The following is a 15844-nucleotide window of genomic DNA, read 5'->3' as shown; positions in this document are numbered from 1 at the left end:
TTACAAGCCATAAGTAGACAATTTTTAAAAATCTTTTTATGTCTGGAAAGTGTAATAAACACTTCTAAACATTGTTTGAATAAGTTAGAATGGAAATTTGAAAATATTTATAATTGATAATGAAAATGCCACATAAAAATTGTGGAATGCCACCAAAACAGTAATTAGAAATGTATTGTTTCAAATTCATATACCATGTTTGTGTCAAATTTAAGATGTCAAAAGTTATAAGATACACCATTGTTTTATGGCCACTAAGAAATAAAAGTGCTGTTGATTAAATATGATATCCTGGTGGTGGCCTGTATAGCCATTGGCTAACAGACGTGGGATTTAACAGCCCAGCCCTGTTACCTGTGGGAAGGGAGTAACCCTCTAGTGCCATCCACCCTATAAAGCTCTAAACCTCTCCTGAAACCCTATACTTGGTTGGTTCCTTCCTATGCCCTGTGCTGCATTTCTCAGTCCTGGATATGTTTTACCACAAAATCTAAAATCTTAATACGTAAATTTAAAAACAAATCAATCAATACTATCTAGAAAAATAAAAGGAAAAAGATATTACATTCCAGTATTTTGAATCTCAAGTTATATTTACATCACAAACCACATAAAGGATCATATAGAGCTAAAAAAAATTAACAAGTGAGTGAGGTGAGTATCATAGTCTGACTAAAAATCAGGTGCTTTCATCATTAAAATGATACAAAGAGATAAAAATGGGAAATTCTTTTCCTCTGCAGAAAATCTAGCCTACACAGACACTGCATCCTTTTTTTAAAATCTGATTTCAATTGTACTTAATATAAACCAGCTTCAGCTTCAGATTTTGTGAATAATGCATCAGAAGAGTTCTTCACATTTGCCTTTATGTGTGTCAGGAAGATACAATCCTAGATGTGGAAGAAGAATAACGATCCATTACTAAAAATAACATTTCATCCAAGAAAGAATGACTCAGCAAAGAGTTTAGTCAAATAAAGATGCAATCGACTCAAATATGCTTGAATAAGAGCAAATAATTTACAATAATCAGGTTTACTCGCAATCTCCAGATCATTGTCAAACATAAATAACTCCAGTCATATTGTGAGAAATGGTAAACAAATTCCATTAAAAGTAGAAAGAAAATATCTTTTCAGCAAAATTTGAAAAGCAGGGATTGTGTTCTTATTTATTAATTATATAATTATGCATTATTGTATATTTGTTACAAGGACTTAGTTCATTTTCAAAAACCTTTAATTTAGCAGAAAGAAATATGGTTCATGAAACAAGTGAAGAATCAAAAGCAGTATCGATTATGTTGGAATAAGAGCTGAAACTTATAAAGAACTTAGATACTAGGCAGGTTTCAGTTGTTGTACTTAATTTTCTCACTGCCTTTGGGAAGAAGGGGCTATTATAATTCCCATTTTACAATGAGGTGATGTAGGCACTGAGAGGTTAAATAATCTTCCCAAGGCTATATAGTTGGTACCTAGTAAATGACGTTCCAAATCTAGGCAGTCTGATTCAAGTCTGTGCTCATACTGCTTCTCAAAGCTACAAACATGCAGAATCATGAGATAGAGAACACAAGTTAATATCAATGGATGAAAAATTTGAAAAATGGGTCCATAAATACATTTTTTTGCTTTAAAATAAATTTATTGCAAGTTATTACAAGTATTTTAAGCAATGGGTTGTTTATTGAAAGTAATACTTTATTTACCTGACATTATTGAAGGTGTTTCCTGTAAATCATTTTTCCCATTAGGTGAGTTATATCCCTTTTTATTTTGACTGTTTCTGCACCCGGCCCTGGACCCTCTTATAGTAAAGAAAACTTGATCAATCAATATTATAGTATTTTAGTATTTTAATAAACAACGGCCGAGTGTGGTGACTCACGCCTGTAATCCCAGCATTTTGGGAAGCCGAGGTGGGCGGATCACTTGAGGTCAGGAGCTCAAGGCCAGCTTGGCCAACGTGGTGAAACCATATCTCTACCAAAAAGACAAAAATTAGCTGGGCGTGGTGGCATGCGCCTGTAGTCCCAGCTACTCGGAGGCTGAGGCATGAGAATCACTTGAACCCAGGAGGTGGAGGTTGCAGTGAGCCAAGATTGCACCACTGCACTCCAACCAGGGCAACAGAGTGAAGAAAAAGAATAATTGAATTCCAATACGTTTGGAAAGCCAAAAAAGAATTACAAATAAAAGTAAAAGCCATAGGTAGAAATTTGTGGTGGTAAATCATTTCTCATATGTATATGTATACAGAGCCAATCTTTCAAAATTTATTTTCACTCTCTAAAAGCATTTTCATACGAGCTATTATTATTCCACACACAGATTATTAGGTTTTCTCCATTGTTTTCCCCCTTTAATTAGAAGTATAGATAACAGATAACTCAGAGCAGAAATTAGATCCTGAAAGTGCCTGGTATTACTAAATTGGTTGGATAGCGTGAAGTATTCAAAATAATTTTAAATAGGCTTTTCAGTTAAGAATTTTTTTAGTTTTTAAATTTTTAATTTTTTAAATTTAATTTAAAAAGGAAAGTGAGCAACTCTGATTGCTTGTCAGAAAGATGAAAAACAAGAGCTACTTGTTCTTTGTGGTCTTGTTAATGAGGCATCAAATCCCAAATGCCTTTCCTTTGAAATGGCTTCAAGCGTGGTTCTTCTAATCAAAGATTTCACTAAGTGTTGCAATGGACTTCAAGAGGCACTGTGATGTTGTAAAAGGCTGTATTTGTGTGAGTGTGTCTGTGTATGTGAGAATGTGTGTGTGAGAGAAAGAGAGAAAAATAGTGTGTGTGTGTGCACATGCACACGTTGGTGGAAGGATCTTTATATCTTTAAGTCTGACTCTTCCCACAACCAGCTTTCCCCAACTATAAACTGGTGATGATTTTTAAAAAATTGCAAAGTGTTACATAAACGTTTGGAAAATATCACTGTATCAGGTAAAATTTAATTTCTTCATTTTCCTTGAATTCTACAAAACTGATTCTGAGCCCTCATCCTACCAGGCAAGTTATCATGAGTATTGTCTCTGTGCCTTCCCCCAAGTCTTAGAAAAGGTCCTGGGAGGTGGAAAAGCCTTAGGTAGAATTTTTTTTCTTTTTTTTTTTTTTGAGACAGAGTCTCGCTCTGTCACCCAGGCTGGAGTGCAGTGGCCTGATCCTAGCTCACTGTAACCTCTGCCTCCTGAGTTCAAGGGATTCTCCCATCTCAACCTCCCAAGTAACTGGGACTACATGTGCACGCCACTGCCCAGCTAATTTTTATATTTTTTAGTAGAGACAGGGTTTCACCATGTTGGCCAGGCTAGTCTCAAACTCCTGACCTCAAGTGATCCAGCTGCCTCGGCCTTCCAAAGTGCTGGGATTACAGGAGTGAGCCACCGCGCCTGGCCAATAACAATTTTTTTTTTTTTTTTTTTTTGAGGTGGATTCTTGCTCTGTCACCTAGGCTGGAGTGCAGTGGTGCAACCTCGGCTCACTGCAACTCCATGTCCCAGGTTTAAGCAATTCTCTGCCTCAGCCTCCTGAGTAACTGGGATTACAGGTGCGTGCCACCACGCCTGGCTAATTTTTGTATTTTTAGTAGAGACAGGGTTTCACCATCCTGGCCAGGATGGTCTGGTTGGTCTTGAACTCCTGACTTCATTATCCACCCACCTCAGCCTCCCAAAGTGTTGGGATTACAGGCACGAGTCACCACGCCCAGCCAACAAAATTTATAAAGCAATTCCCTCCTCCTCTCCTAGATGCACACTGGTCATCTTGGAAATGCCTGTTGCCCATGTCCTCATGTTTTTTTGGAATCCTGTGGCTCTGAGATTTACTGTGCTATGCTCAGACGAGACAGTCTTTGCTAGCCAGGGCTAAGATCCTGCCCCTCTGATATACCAGGCATCTCCTGCCTTCTGCTTGGAGAACCTTGTATCCCTTCCCTAGACCGAAAGCATCCCTTCTCCCATCAGGAGCATCTCTCTACTTCACCTTCCAGATCCTTTCACAAAAACCACCAGGGAATAAGTTTTTAGGCAGCTTCTGCCTTCTGACCTACCGACGCTCCTCAGCTAAGGAATAATATTAACAGATCTTCTTGAATGTAGAGGTTAAAAAAATAAGTAGAACAAAACTCTAACTAATATGCCAACAAATTATATTAGCACATTATTTTTAAAATATAGAACATAGTAGTAATTTTGTTTTTATTTTTTCTTGTTTGTTCATGTATAGTACAAAAGCAAGCAGAGAAAAATTTTACGGATGAAGGAGACCAGCTATTTAAGATGGGCATCAAGGTTCTCCAGCAGTCTAAAAGCCAAAAACAAAAGGAAGAGTAAGTCTTGATCCAGTGACCTTAGCCAAGTTGAATTTCCAGGTTAAGAAAAAAGAAAAATCCCAAATGTAGTTTATCATTAAAAGCTCATTGGGATAATGAGTAAGTCTATTTGCCCATAAGCTATTGTTTTTAAAAGGATCAAATTGTATTTAAAGAATCCCACAAATTATCACTCTAAACAAACAGGAGAACTGCATGTGAGATTGCAGTCCCCATATTAAGTGAAATTGAGAATTAAGACACTGACCTGAGCATTCATGCAGAAATATTGTTTTGGCTTTAATTTATTAGATGATTCAAATGAAATAAAATGTGTTATTTGAATTAGAGCAAGTTATTGTATTAAAAATGCTTTATTCTGCCTGGGTGTTTGTACAGTATCTTATGATTTTTAAAAGCACTTTCATGTATGTGATTCCATGTTATCCACAGAACAGTCTTATAAGGTAAGAAGAGCTTAATTTTTCCCCTTTATAAAAAGTTGGAAACAGAGATTCAAAGATGTTAAAGTGAGGTGAGCACAGATAGCTGGGAGGTGACCAAGCTGTGGCCACATGGTCTTGTTCCATGTTCACTGTTTGTCTTATCACTTTTCTACCTTGTCTAAAGGGGAGGCAGAAATATCTTCTCCCTCCACCCCACACTTCCAGTGGAGGGGCACAACTTGTGGTCATCCCTCAAGGCTCTAGCTAAAGCCTTGGGATCAACTCCTAGCTCTCTCATTTACTGGCTGTGTGCACTTGGATAAGTTACTCAACCTCTCTGTGACCCGGATAATGCAATCAAGCGCTTACAATAGTGCCTGGCACTTAGTAACCAGGAAATACAGGTGTGTTAGTTTTATCTTGAGTCCCCTAAGTGGTAAGTTGAAAGTATGGGGGCAAAGAAAGCAAGGGTATTTTGAACCAAAAATAGAAAGTGTGGGCCCTAGCCAAGCGCGGTGGCTCACACCTGTAATCCCAGCTCTTTGGGAGGCCAAGGCTAGCAGATTGCTTGAGGTCAGGAGTTTGAGACCAGCCTGGCCAATATGGTGAAACCCCATCTTTACAAAAATTAGCCAGACATGGTGACACGCACCTGTAATCCCAACTACTCGGGAGGTTGAAGGAGGAGAATTTCTTGAACCCAGGAAGCAGAGGTTGCAGTGAGCCAAGACCATGCCATAACACTCTAGCCCCTAGGTGACAAAGCCAGACTCCATCTCAAAAAAAGAAAGTATGGGCCCTGAACCCCCAACAAGAAGACATCTCTTGTTTTCACACAGAATAGGTACACCAGTCACAGGAAAGCATCCCAGAGCTGTGGTAGCTAGCCCCAGACATGGCAGCAACAAAGTCCATGAGTTCTTAAACCCCAAACCTTTGAGAAGTATAAAAATACAGAGGATAAGGAGGACTCAACTATGATTCTGGTTATGACAGCATCAACAACTTTCATTTATCAAGCACCTGCTTTGTGCTAATTACTGTTTTAGGTACTTTACATGTGTAAATTATTCATTGCTCACAGTGATACTGTGAGACATAGATAATTATCCCCAAATTACAGAGAATGAAATGGAGAGTCAAAAAGATGATGTAATACTTCCTAAGAGACAAGAAAGAAGTGAGGGAGTGGTTCAACCAACCCCAGCAAAACATGGGCCTCACACTGAATGTCCCTGGGGGCTGTTGTAATGAGGACGGGGTAAAATCAGATCCCAAAAATACAATCCAGCCTAACAGGAGCTCATCTCACTAACACGCCCACTGGCTAAATAAGTAAGAACAGAGAATTCTCCAGCCAGCCTAGCGAGAAGAAACAGAGGTGGAACGCCAGGCAGGGGCTGGTCCTTGAGATTTCAGATGACCCCAAACTATAGCATGGGAGCCCACACAAATAAGGGGCCCACCTAGGTGTGTTACATCAAGTCCAGGGAAACCCTGGATTTGGCCCAATGGGACAAAATCACTCTGAGAAGGTCCCAGGTAACCTCCACTTAACCTTGAAGGAGACCTTCCTCTTTGGCCTAAAGAACAGGGAGAAAGCCCAGTCCTAATAGCAGACCATCCATCAGTGTGGGAACCTTCATGCCTACCTGAGTGTCATTCAGTTTCACACTATTCTTACCAAGACTGTCCTGCCCACATCCTTGCCCCAAAACTCAGTCTCCTGACCACCCCTGCCACCTTTTTTTGAGACAAAGTCTCACTCTGTTGCCCAGGCTGGAGTGCAGTAGCACAATCTCAGCTCACTGCAGCCTCCACCTCCCCAGTTCAAGCGATTCTCCTGCCTCAGCCTCCCAAGTAGCTGAGATTACAGGCGCCCACCACCACACCTGGCTAATTTTTGTATTTTTAGTAGAGACAGGGTTTCACCATGTTGGTCAGGCTGGTCTCGAACTCCTGAGTTGAAGTAATCTGCCCGCCTCGGCCTCTCAAAGTGCTGGGACTACAGGTGTGAGCCACCATGCCCAGCCTCCTGACCCTTTTGAGTTGGTAGCAATGGAGAACTGAAATCTAATGGGCTCATGGAAAGAGATCTCAGGAGTTTGTGGGCAAGCTTGGTGAAGTTCTTGTGTTATCAGGATGGCCTGCTGTCTCCTTAAGCAAGTTACATCTGTGCAGCCATGCCTAAGTGTAGGGCAGGTGGAGAGAAAAATGATTGCACACCCTCCTGACCAAAGGAGAAGAATTTCATTCCCACTCATTCCTCTATCCTACCCTCTCTTTGCTTTGCTACTTCCTGGGTTGGCAGGACAGATGTAAGTAAGGTAGGTTAAAACTATCCTTTTGGCTCCTCCACACCCACATCCTGGACCAATTCATTCATTCATTCATTCACTCATTCAGCCTCTTCTTTTGTATGAGTAGGAAAAATCACTGAAAAGTCAGTGCTGTTTAAAGTACAGATTTTAAGCAAGCATATGTCAGAGAGAACAAATTTGTCTGAGTGAGTCAGGAAGCCTCACCAACAGCTAGAGTGGTCCTTCATTAAGAATCACTCCCTATCAGCGAAGAAGTTTTGAAGATAAGCCATTGTTCTATACCAAGTTTCTGATGTGCCCTGCAGAAGCATTGAGCCCTTCCTCCCCCATCACCCACCTAAGCATCCAATGCCAGACCGTGTAGAGATGATTCAGATAACTAATTAAATTGTCTTTTGGGATCTGCCCCTGCTGCCCAGCTTCTCCCACCTTTTTACTCTTGGGGATTGCAGCCCACATCTTAATCTTACCTATCAGCAACTTTCTCCAGTCCTGGATCCTGCTTCTAGTATCCCTTTTAGTGCCTTGGGTTTTCTGCTATGGAACCCATATGCCCACACTGCCTTTGGAATGCAAGACACCTAGAAGGATTTGTTTTGCAGCCTGTTGCTGCCCTCTGGGTCCAGAGACTGAGTATAAAATGCTGGAGGTACTAGGCATACTATTGGAGGCCCCTGCAGCCTATCTCAGGTTTCTGTGTCCCGGTCCATGCTGGTGCTCCTCCTGTCCCAGTAGGCTATAGAGTTGCAGCAGAAAGCCACATGACAGGCTCAAGGGAGTCTGTATCCTGATGGCAGGCTCTCTTCCTGTTGCCTCTCCCTGGGTGCCAGACATTTGCCTTTAGTGACCTTGAGACCGTCTACCTTGTTTGCCTTCCCGCCTCCAGAATTTCAGCTGGCTTTGACCTGGGTTAATTTCTTTCTTGATCTCCTGAACTCCAGTTTTCTATCTCTTTTTGTTCCACTGGAGTACTCACCCTGTGTTTTGACATCCAGGACTCTAATGCCTACCTGGATGTTTCTCTGTCTAAGGTCCTTCTTGCCTGGACTCCTCTGCTCCAGCTTCTGCCCAAGAGCAGCTTATTTTAGCCTCAGCGTGGATAGGCTGTACAGAAAGGTGAGTCTCCTGATCCTCCTAAATCAGAAGCAATGGTAGATTTTTGTGGGGTTTTTTTTTCCCTGTATTTGAGTCAAGGTCACAGGTAGAAGTTAATGCTTTCTGGTCTTTACCTTCAAAATGAAGTTATAAAAGTAAAAATAAATCCCTAAAATACTCCCTGTCTCTGACACATGTTTTGATCTTGCAAGACTCTCCATCACTTCTTATACCAATCAGGTCCAGGTGGCTTCTGACTGGGACTCTAAGAGTGCAGTGTAAGGTAATCCTGTGGCACCTATCATTTTAATCACTAAATGTTCACACCACTTACCACCTAATTATAGGAAAACAATTACCATGCTATAAAACTTTAGAATCAATGTAACTGTCCCAATAATAATAGCTAAATTTACTGGGTGCTTACTCTATACCATGCACAATGCCAAGCACTTCCCATGGATTATCTCATTTAATCTTCACAGCAACCCTATGAAGTGGGTGCTATAATGCTATCCCCATTTCATAGATTAGAGGGTCACAGAAAAGTTATATAACTTGGCTGAAGTTCTCCAACTAGTAAGTGGTGGGACCAGGATTTGAACCAGGCAGTCAGACTCTAGAGCCCTAGTCATTAAGGTTTTGTTTCATTATTGTTTTTCCAAAGAGTCTGACTTTGCTCTGTTGAAGAATATATTCTGTTTAGCAAATTATTTTAAGATATGAGGGGATCATCATTCTCCTGATAGTAACTTCCTAGAGGTTACTTTCCAATTTTGATTATTCTTATATTTTTCAGAATTTATTTTATAAAACAAATATTCATAAATAATGGTGGTGACCATGGGAGAGTTCACTATTTTAGAATAAGTTCCTAATTTTTCACTTTACTCAGTGTATAAGCTTACTGAGTGTATAAGATGGTGTATCTCATATATTTCTGTATCAGTGTATAAGATGGTGTATCTTATATATTTCTCCTTTTTAGTAGCTTTATTATTTGTGAGATATCTTTGAAATTATAGCCTTAGGCTGCTTTAGGAATGAAAAAAATCTACAGATCTAGAGATGTAATGAGCTTCAGCTAAACTGTATGACAACTGGTTCCTGCTTGTTAGAGAGAAGTAGTATGAATAGTATTGAAGAAGGAGAAGAAAATTTCATTTTTGAAAATCAAACTTGACTTCATATTCTTGAAACAGAGCCTACCTACTTTTTGCCAAAGCAGCTGACATGGGAAACTTGAAAGCTATGGAGAAAATGGCTGACGCTTTGCTATTTGGAAATTTTGGCATGCAAAATATAACAGCAGCTATCCAATTATATGAGTCCTTGGCTAAAGAAGGATCATGTAAAGCCCAAAACGTGAGTTTTGAAGGAAAATGAAACCTTAAATAGCTCCATCCTGAAATAACTATAGACAGCATGTGAAAGGAGTTGAGCAATAGTATTCCAGCTCTGCTGCATGAACCCAGTCTAGGGAGGTTACCATAATGCACTGAAACAGTGGTGTCAGGGCAGGAGTACAGCAGAAGCCTTCGAACCCCCAACAGCTAAATTTTATATAAAATGTATTCACCTATATGAAGAAATATAAAACTATATCTGTTATCTTAGGGTGACATGTTTGCGTGATTTTTACATTTCAAATATTTTATAAGCTAAATGTAACTCCTTTTCTATTTTAATAAATGCATTCCATTTTATTCCAAGAATAACATAGCCATTTCATAGAAAATCTGGAAAACAGGGGGAAAAAAGCTTTTTCCAAGCCAACCATCTTGATTCAACTATTGTTAGGACTGCTTTGTACTTTTGCTTGGTTTCTTTCTTTGTGCATTTCTCTTTTTACATCATCCTAATCACAATGCAATTGCATATATCATTTTGCTTCTGGCTACTTTCACTTCATGCTGTAGCAAAAGCATATTTTCATGTTGCTATAGTCTTTACTATGAAAACCATTTTTTTCTGATTATGAAAAAAGTCTGAGAATTCAGAAAGTATGAAAAAGAAAGTAAAGTTATCTAAAAGCTTTCCCCCCAGAGATCACATTTGTTACTAACCAGTGAAGTTCAGAAGCTAGACTTGGAGTCAGACAGACCTAAGTTTGAATCCACTCTTTCATTTGTTTTTTGAATAAGCTACTTAACAAAACCCTTTCACCTTCTTCTGCATGAAAAATTTGACCTTTGTTTCACTCTCTAGTTCTGTTTCCCTGGTGATCTAATAGGAATAAAATGCTAACTATATTTTTAGTTAACCTTGCTTCTGATAGAAATGACCTCTGATTGGCAAACTGCCTTTGAATTGGAAGAAAAGATCATGAACTATAAATACCAGATGGGGGTAGTACTTCTTATGGGGACACTGGATACTGTGCCTATGGAGTTGTTATATTGAGAATGAGGCTTTTACATCAGGGTGGCTCCTGAATCCACCCAATGTGGGTCTCTTCTCCTTGCATCTGAGCCATCTTCTGAAGGACCAAAGATGGTGGTTCCTGGAAGAATGTATAAACTCTGCTGTAAGAACTCCCACAGAAAAAATTGGGCTGGGTGCGCTGGCTCATGCCTGTAATCCTAGCACTTTGGGAGGCCAAGGTGGGCGGATCACTTGAGGCCAGGAGTTCGAGACCAACTTGGGCAACGTGGTGAAACCCCGTCTCTACTAAAAATACAAAAATTAGCTGGGCGTCATGGCACACGCCTGTAATTCCAGCTGCTCGAGAGGCTGAGGAGGAGAATTGCTTGAACCTGGGAGGCGAAGGTTGCAGTGAGCCGAGACTGTGCCACTGCACTCCAGCCTGGGCGACAGAGCAAGGCTCCATCTCAAAAAAAAAAAAAAAAAAAAATTCCCACAGAAAAAAAGTCCAGATGCTATGCCATACCTGTCTTCCTACACTGGTGGTGACATAGCCCATGGGTGTCCTGTGAGTCTGTATATTTAGTTGAACCAGAAGTTGGACTGGAAGACCCCTTGTGGATAGGGCAACCTTACTAATTTTCATCTGTAAAGTTAGGATAATGATGAAACACTGGGTACTGCATCCTTCTGGTTCACTGCTATATCTCTAACATTTAACACACTGCCTGGGACAAGAATTATAAGTTGAATGAGGAATTAATTAATTAATTATGAATGAATTTATGGAGTTATTTTGAGGATTAAAATAATGTGGGAAGACACTTAGTTTCATACCTGGAACACTGTAATCTTTCATTATAAAGAAAAGATATGTGGGAGGAGTGGGGATTAGGGAGATATTGGTCAAAGGATACAAAATTTAAGCAAGGAGGAGGATATAAATAATATTATTACTCCAATCTTATTCTTCTGGAATATTTTCTAAGACTCCATAGGATTATTTTTTTTACAAAAACGAACTAATACTTTAGTTGCTGCTTCCTAACTTTCTGTTTATTCACTTAACAATGTATCATAGATGTCTTTCCATGTTAATATACACAGACCGACATCATCATTTTAAAAATCCATATAATTTTAATTAAGTTGCTGAATACTGCTTTTATATCAGGAACTCTTTCTTGAAATTACATGTGAAATAATGCAATAAACAGATTTGTAAATGTTATAATAAAATATGAGAGCTGTTAAACCTTCATTCCCCGTATTTGCTTAATCAAAAATATAAAGTTCCAAGACAGACCAAATGTTACCACAGATAACAGTTTCCTCCACTAAAAATAGTATCACTAAAGACCAAATGTTATCCTCACTCCCACCACTAAAAATGGCAACACCTAATTTCTTTCCAAACTATGTGAACATGAATTTTATTTTCTTAGTGTGTGTATACATTAGTTAATAAGTCAACAATTGTTTCTTGGATAGCTACTGTGTGTCAAACATAATGTAGTAATGGGGAGAAAAAGATTACTAGGACAGAGTCCTCCTAGGTCAACCTGAAATGCAAATAATTGCAGCACAATTTAGGTGGACTACAGTTAAGATACGTATAAAGTGCTTTAGTCACAGAAGAGGGTCTGGCTAGTTCTGCCTAGGGCAGGTAAAGAATGTTTCAAGGAAGAAGTGACATTTACACTCAGTATAGAATATTGGATGAAGGAAATAACAAAGATTTCACTTGTTAGTATATAAATAAAGCATTTGATACAAGGTCAAAATATTACTCCCAGTAAAGAAGTTCCAAACTTACATGAATGGTTCCTAAAACACATGGATTTTAGGACTGAAGTTGGAGTTTCACTCTAGTTAACGTGGTTATTGCATCTAATTTGTGTTACTTTAGCTAATGTAGTTACATCTAGCCAGTTACATTAGCTAGTGTTACTCTAAGTAGTGTGGTTATCATATGGCCACAAATATCCTCAAATCCCAGTTAAGTGACCATCAGTTGCTTGCCATTTTTTGTTTCTTTTTTTGCCATTGGTTTTAAGGAGAATCATGTGGAAGAATGTAATTGGCTGAGTGCCAACCCAGTGCCAGGAGGAGCAACTCTAAATGTCTAACTACTGGCCACAAATTATTACAGCCATCTTTGTAGAGAAAAGCAGGCATTGTTGAGACGGTACTCTCAGAAATGTACAGTTACAGACTTCAGGGTGGCATGGTGTGGTGGCAGAGAAGAGGTTCCCAAATCAGAAGTTTTGACCATATGTGAGTACATATATTCTATCACATAACAGCTCCTCCATCTTTTGTTCATTCTTTTAGTATCTCTGAAGAAGTTACTTCTTTAAACCTTGGGTTTCCCAAACCTATATGTATTATCTTAGGGTAAAAAGAGATAGATAATAATACCCACATTACTTCACAAGGTTGCCATAAGAAATAAAAAATACGTACAAGAGTCCTTAGCAAATGCTAAAGAACATTAATGAGTACTGTTGTGTGACAATTTTAGTCCCAACAGCATTGCCTTTGGGATCAGTCAGTTCTGGCTTTACATCTGAGCTCCAGCTGGCCCCTAATGACTTGTCCTCTCTGGGTCTCAATTTCCTCTTCTGTAAAATGGAGATATTTACTTAGATATGTGTGTTTTGGTCTCAAGGAGAAACGGAAGACAGAACATGAGTGAGGACAAACTTATGGCCCAAAAGGCTGACATTGACCTGGTATGCAAAATTCACCTGAACCGGTTTGTTGTTGTTGTTGTTTGTTTTGGTTTGGTTTGGTTTGGTTTTTTGAGACGGAGTCTCGCTCTGTTGCCCAGGCTGGAGTGCAGTGGAGTGATCTTGGCTCACTGCAACTTCCACCTCCCAGGTTCAAGAGATTCTCCTGCTTTCAGCCTCCTGAGTAACTGGAACAGAACTACAGGCTGTGCCACCACACCTGGCTAATTTTTGTATTTTTAGTAGAGAAGGGGTTTTACTATGTTGGCCAGGCTGGTCTCAAGCTCCTGACCTCAGGTGATCCGCCCTCCTTGGCCTCCCAAAGTGCTGAGCCACCACACCCAGCCTCTGTTTATTAAAATACTAAAATACTATGATATTTATTGATTTAAAAGTCTCTGCCCAATCCTCTCTTATGCCCTCCCTGACATCCACCCTTATTCCTCACTTGAATTCCCCTGCCCCAAAACTTCCCATGATCTAGCAAGCGTAGTGTTAACATCTGGATAAGCAGGGAGCCTCCAGGATCCTTCTCCCAGCACTATAGCTGGATTAAATTCCAGTGCTTTGATGGATTCAGTTCTATATTTTGACTATCATCCCTGTCACCACTATAGGAAAATCTGTTTCCAATAGCAAGTACCCTTGCAGTTGGTGTATTTCCTTGTGCAAAGAACAACTCGTTAAAGAGATTCTGTGCCACAAACAATAGTTTGATGGCTGGTTGCTAGGATCAGATTGGCCACAGGCCATTCTGACCACAGTTCTCTAACGAGGCTGGCCCAGTGACCACCTTTCTTCTTGGGTTGTTTGCGCCAGCTTGGTACAGAAATCCTGCCCACACTGCTGGAAGTATTGGGAACTGTGAGGACAACATAGCAACAGAAATGTGGGTAAAGAAACTGGAGAAAGAGAGAGAGAAAATGAGAGAGAGAGAGTGAGACTGAGAGAAGAGAGAATGAAGACATCTACTATCTCTGAGGGGAAAGGGAAGAACAATCAGAAATACAGAAATATAATAGATGAGAGGAGCCTGGAGTGCCAGAGGTCTGGTAGGGACCCTATTTAACAATAACAAGAACAAAAAGATAGGAATTCCTATTAAAGTGGCATTGAGGAGATACAAGGGAAGAAATGCAATTTCTGGGTATGTACAAAGGGAAGCTGGATGGAGGAAAGGAGGCATAATTACTTCTTTTCATGCACCTTGAGTGGTTTACCTTGCAAAAATTCAAATAAACTGAAGGAAATCCTGATAAGGGCAACAAAAGCAATTAAGGTTATAAACAGAGTCCATTAAATTGATTTTCAGAGATTCTGCACCTTTCAAATAATGAGAACTATTAATTAACGGAATAGTCTTCATGAAAATAGTGGAAATTGAGGAAATTTCAAACAATCATACCCTAGAAGATGTCCTATAAAATACTGTACTTTACCAGGCTAGAGGTAGATAAGTTATATATTTTTCTATTTCTCATTTCTCATCCAGGAAGCAGAAATTAGAATTATAAAGACTCAATCTTTCCTTAATATTGATGAACTGTCCTCAATAGGAAATTTGTTAATTTGCCAAACAAGAAGGTTGGATGAAATCTCATTTGCTTTAAGAGTCGAAAATGGCCAGACATGGTGGCTGACGCCTGTAATCCCAACATTTTGGGAGGCTGAAGCAAGAGGATTGCTTGAGCCCAGGATTTTAAGACCAGCCCTGGCAACATGGTGAGAACCCTGTCTCTACAAAATTAAAAAAATTGAAATTAGGTCAGCATGATGGTGCATGCCTGTGGTCCCAGCTACTCGGGAGGCTAAGGCAGAAGGATCACTTGAGCCCAGGAGGTCAAGGCTGCAGTGAGCTGTGTTCACACCACCACACTCCAGCCTGGGCAACAGAGCAAAACCCTGTCTCAAAAAAAAAAAAAAAAAAAAAAGAACCAAAAAATTGATCAGCCAGGCATGGTGGCTCATGCCTGTATTCCTAACACTTTGGGAGGCTGAGGCGGGAGATCACTTGAGCCCAGGAGTTCAAGACTACCCTGGGCAACATAGTAAGACCCTATCTCTACAAAAAAATATAAGTAAGTAAGTATTAGCCAGGAGTGCTGGCACGTGCTGGGATGTGCCTGTAGTCCCAGCTACTTGGGAGGCTGAGGTGGGAGGATCACTTGAGCCCAGGAGGTTGAGGCTGCAGTGAGCCGTGATCATGTCACTGCACTCCAGCCTGGGCAACAGAACCAGACCTTGTCCCTCAAATAAAGAAAAGAAAGAAAAAGAGAAATTACTCATTTGCATTGTATTGCCCTTAAAACTTAATTTAATGGTGGTGATCTCTAAGTGTGGTACTATTTGTGGCAATTATTTTCTGGGTTTATTTATTTCTGAGATAGGATCTTGCTTCATTGCCCAGGCTAGAGTGCAGGGGCACAATCATGGCTCACTGTACCCTCAGCCTCCTGGGCTTAAACAATCCTCCCACCTCAGCCTCCCGAGTAGCTAGGACTGCAAGCATGGGCCACCACACCAGGCTAATATTGTTTCAATTTTTTTAGAGACAGGATCTCACT

General features: G+C 40.0%; 1 protein-coding gene across 10 annotated transcripts in view; it reads left to right on the top strand.

Annotated features, from left to right (window-relative positions):
- The window catches only part of SEL1L2 (SEL1L2 adaptor subunit of SYVN1 ubiquitin ligase), a 166394-nt gene that overhangs the window by 92541 nt on the left and 58009 nt on the right, over positions 1 to 15844 (top strand). For all 10 annotated transcript variants that reach the window (XM_054468205.2, XM_063659072.1, XM_054468207.2 and 7 more), the window contains 2 exons: positions 4238 to 4340; positions 9387 to 9549. In XM_054468205.2, coding sequence (XP_054324180.1) covers positions 4238 to 4340; positions 9387 to 9549 — 266 coding nt within the window. The remainder of the gene's footprint in view (positions 1 to 4237; positions 4341 to 9386; positions 9550 to 15844) is intronic.

This window comes from Pongo pygmaeus, chromosome 21 (genome assembly GCF_028885625.2).
Source record: "Pongo pygmaeus isolate AG05252 chromosome 21, NHGRI_mPonPyg2-v2.0_pri, whole genome shotgun sequence".
NCBI classification, from domain to species: Eukaryota; Metazoa; Chordata; class Mammalia; order Primates; family Hominidae; genus Pongo; species Pongo pygmaeus.
This window is presented reverse-complemented; position numbering and strand designations above follow the sequence as displayed.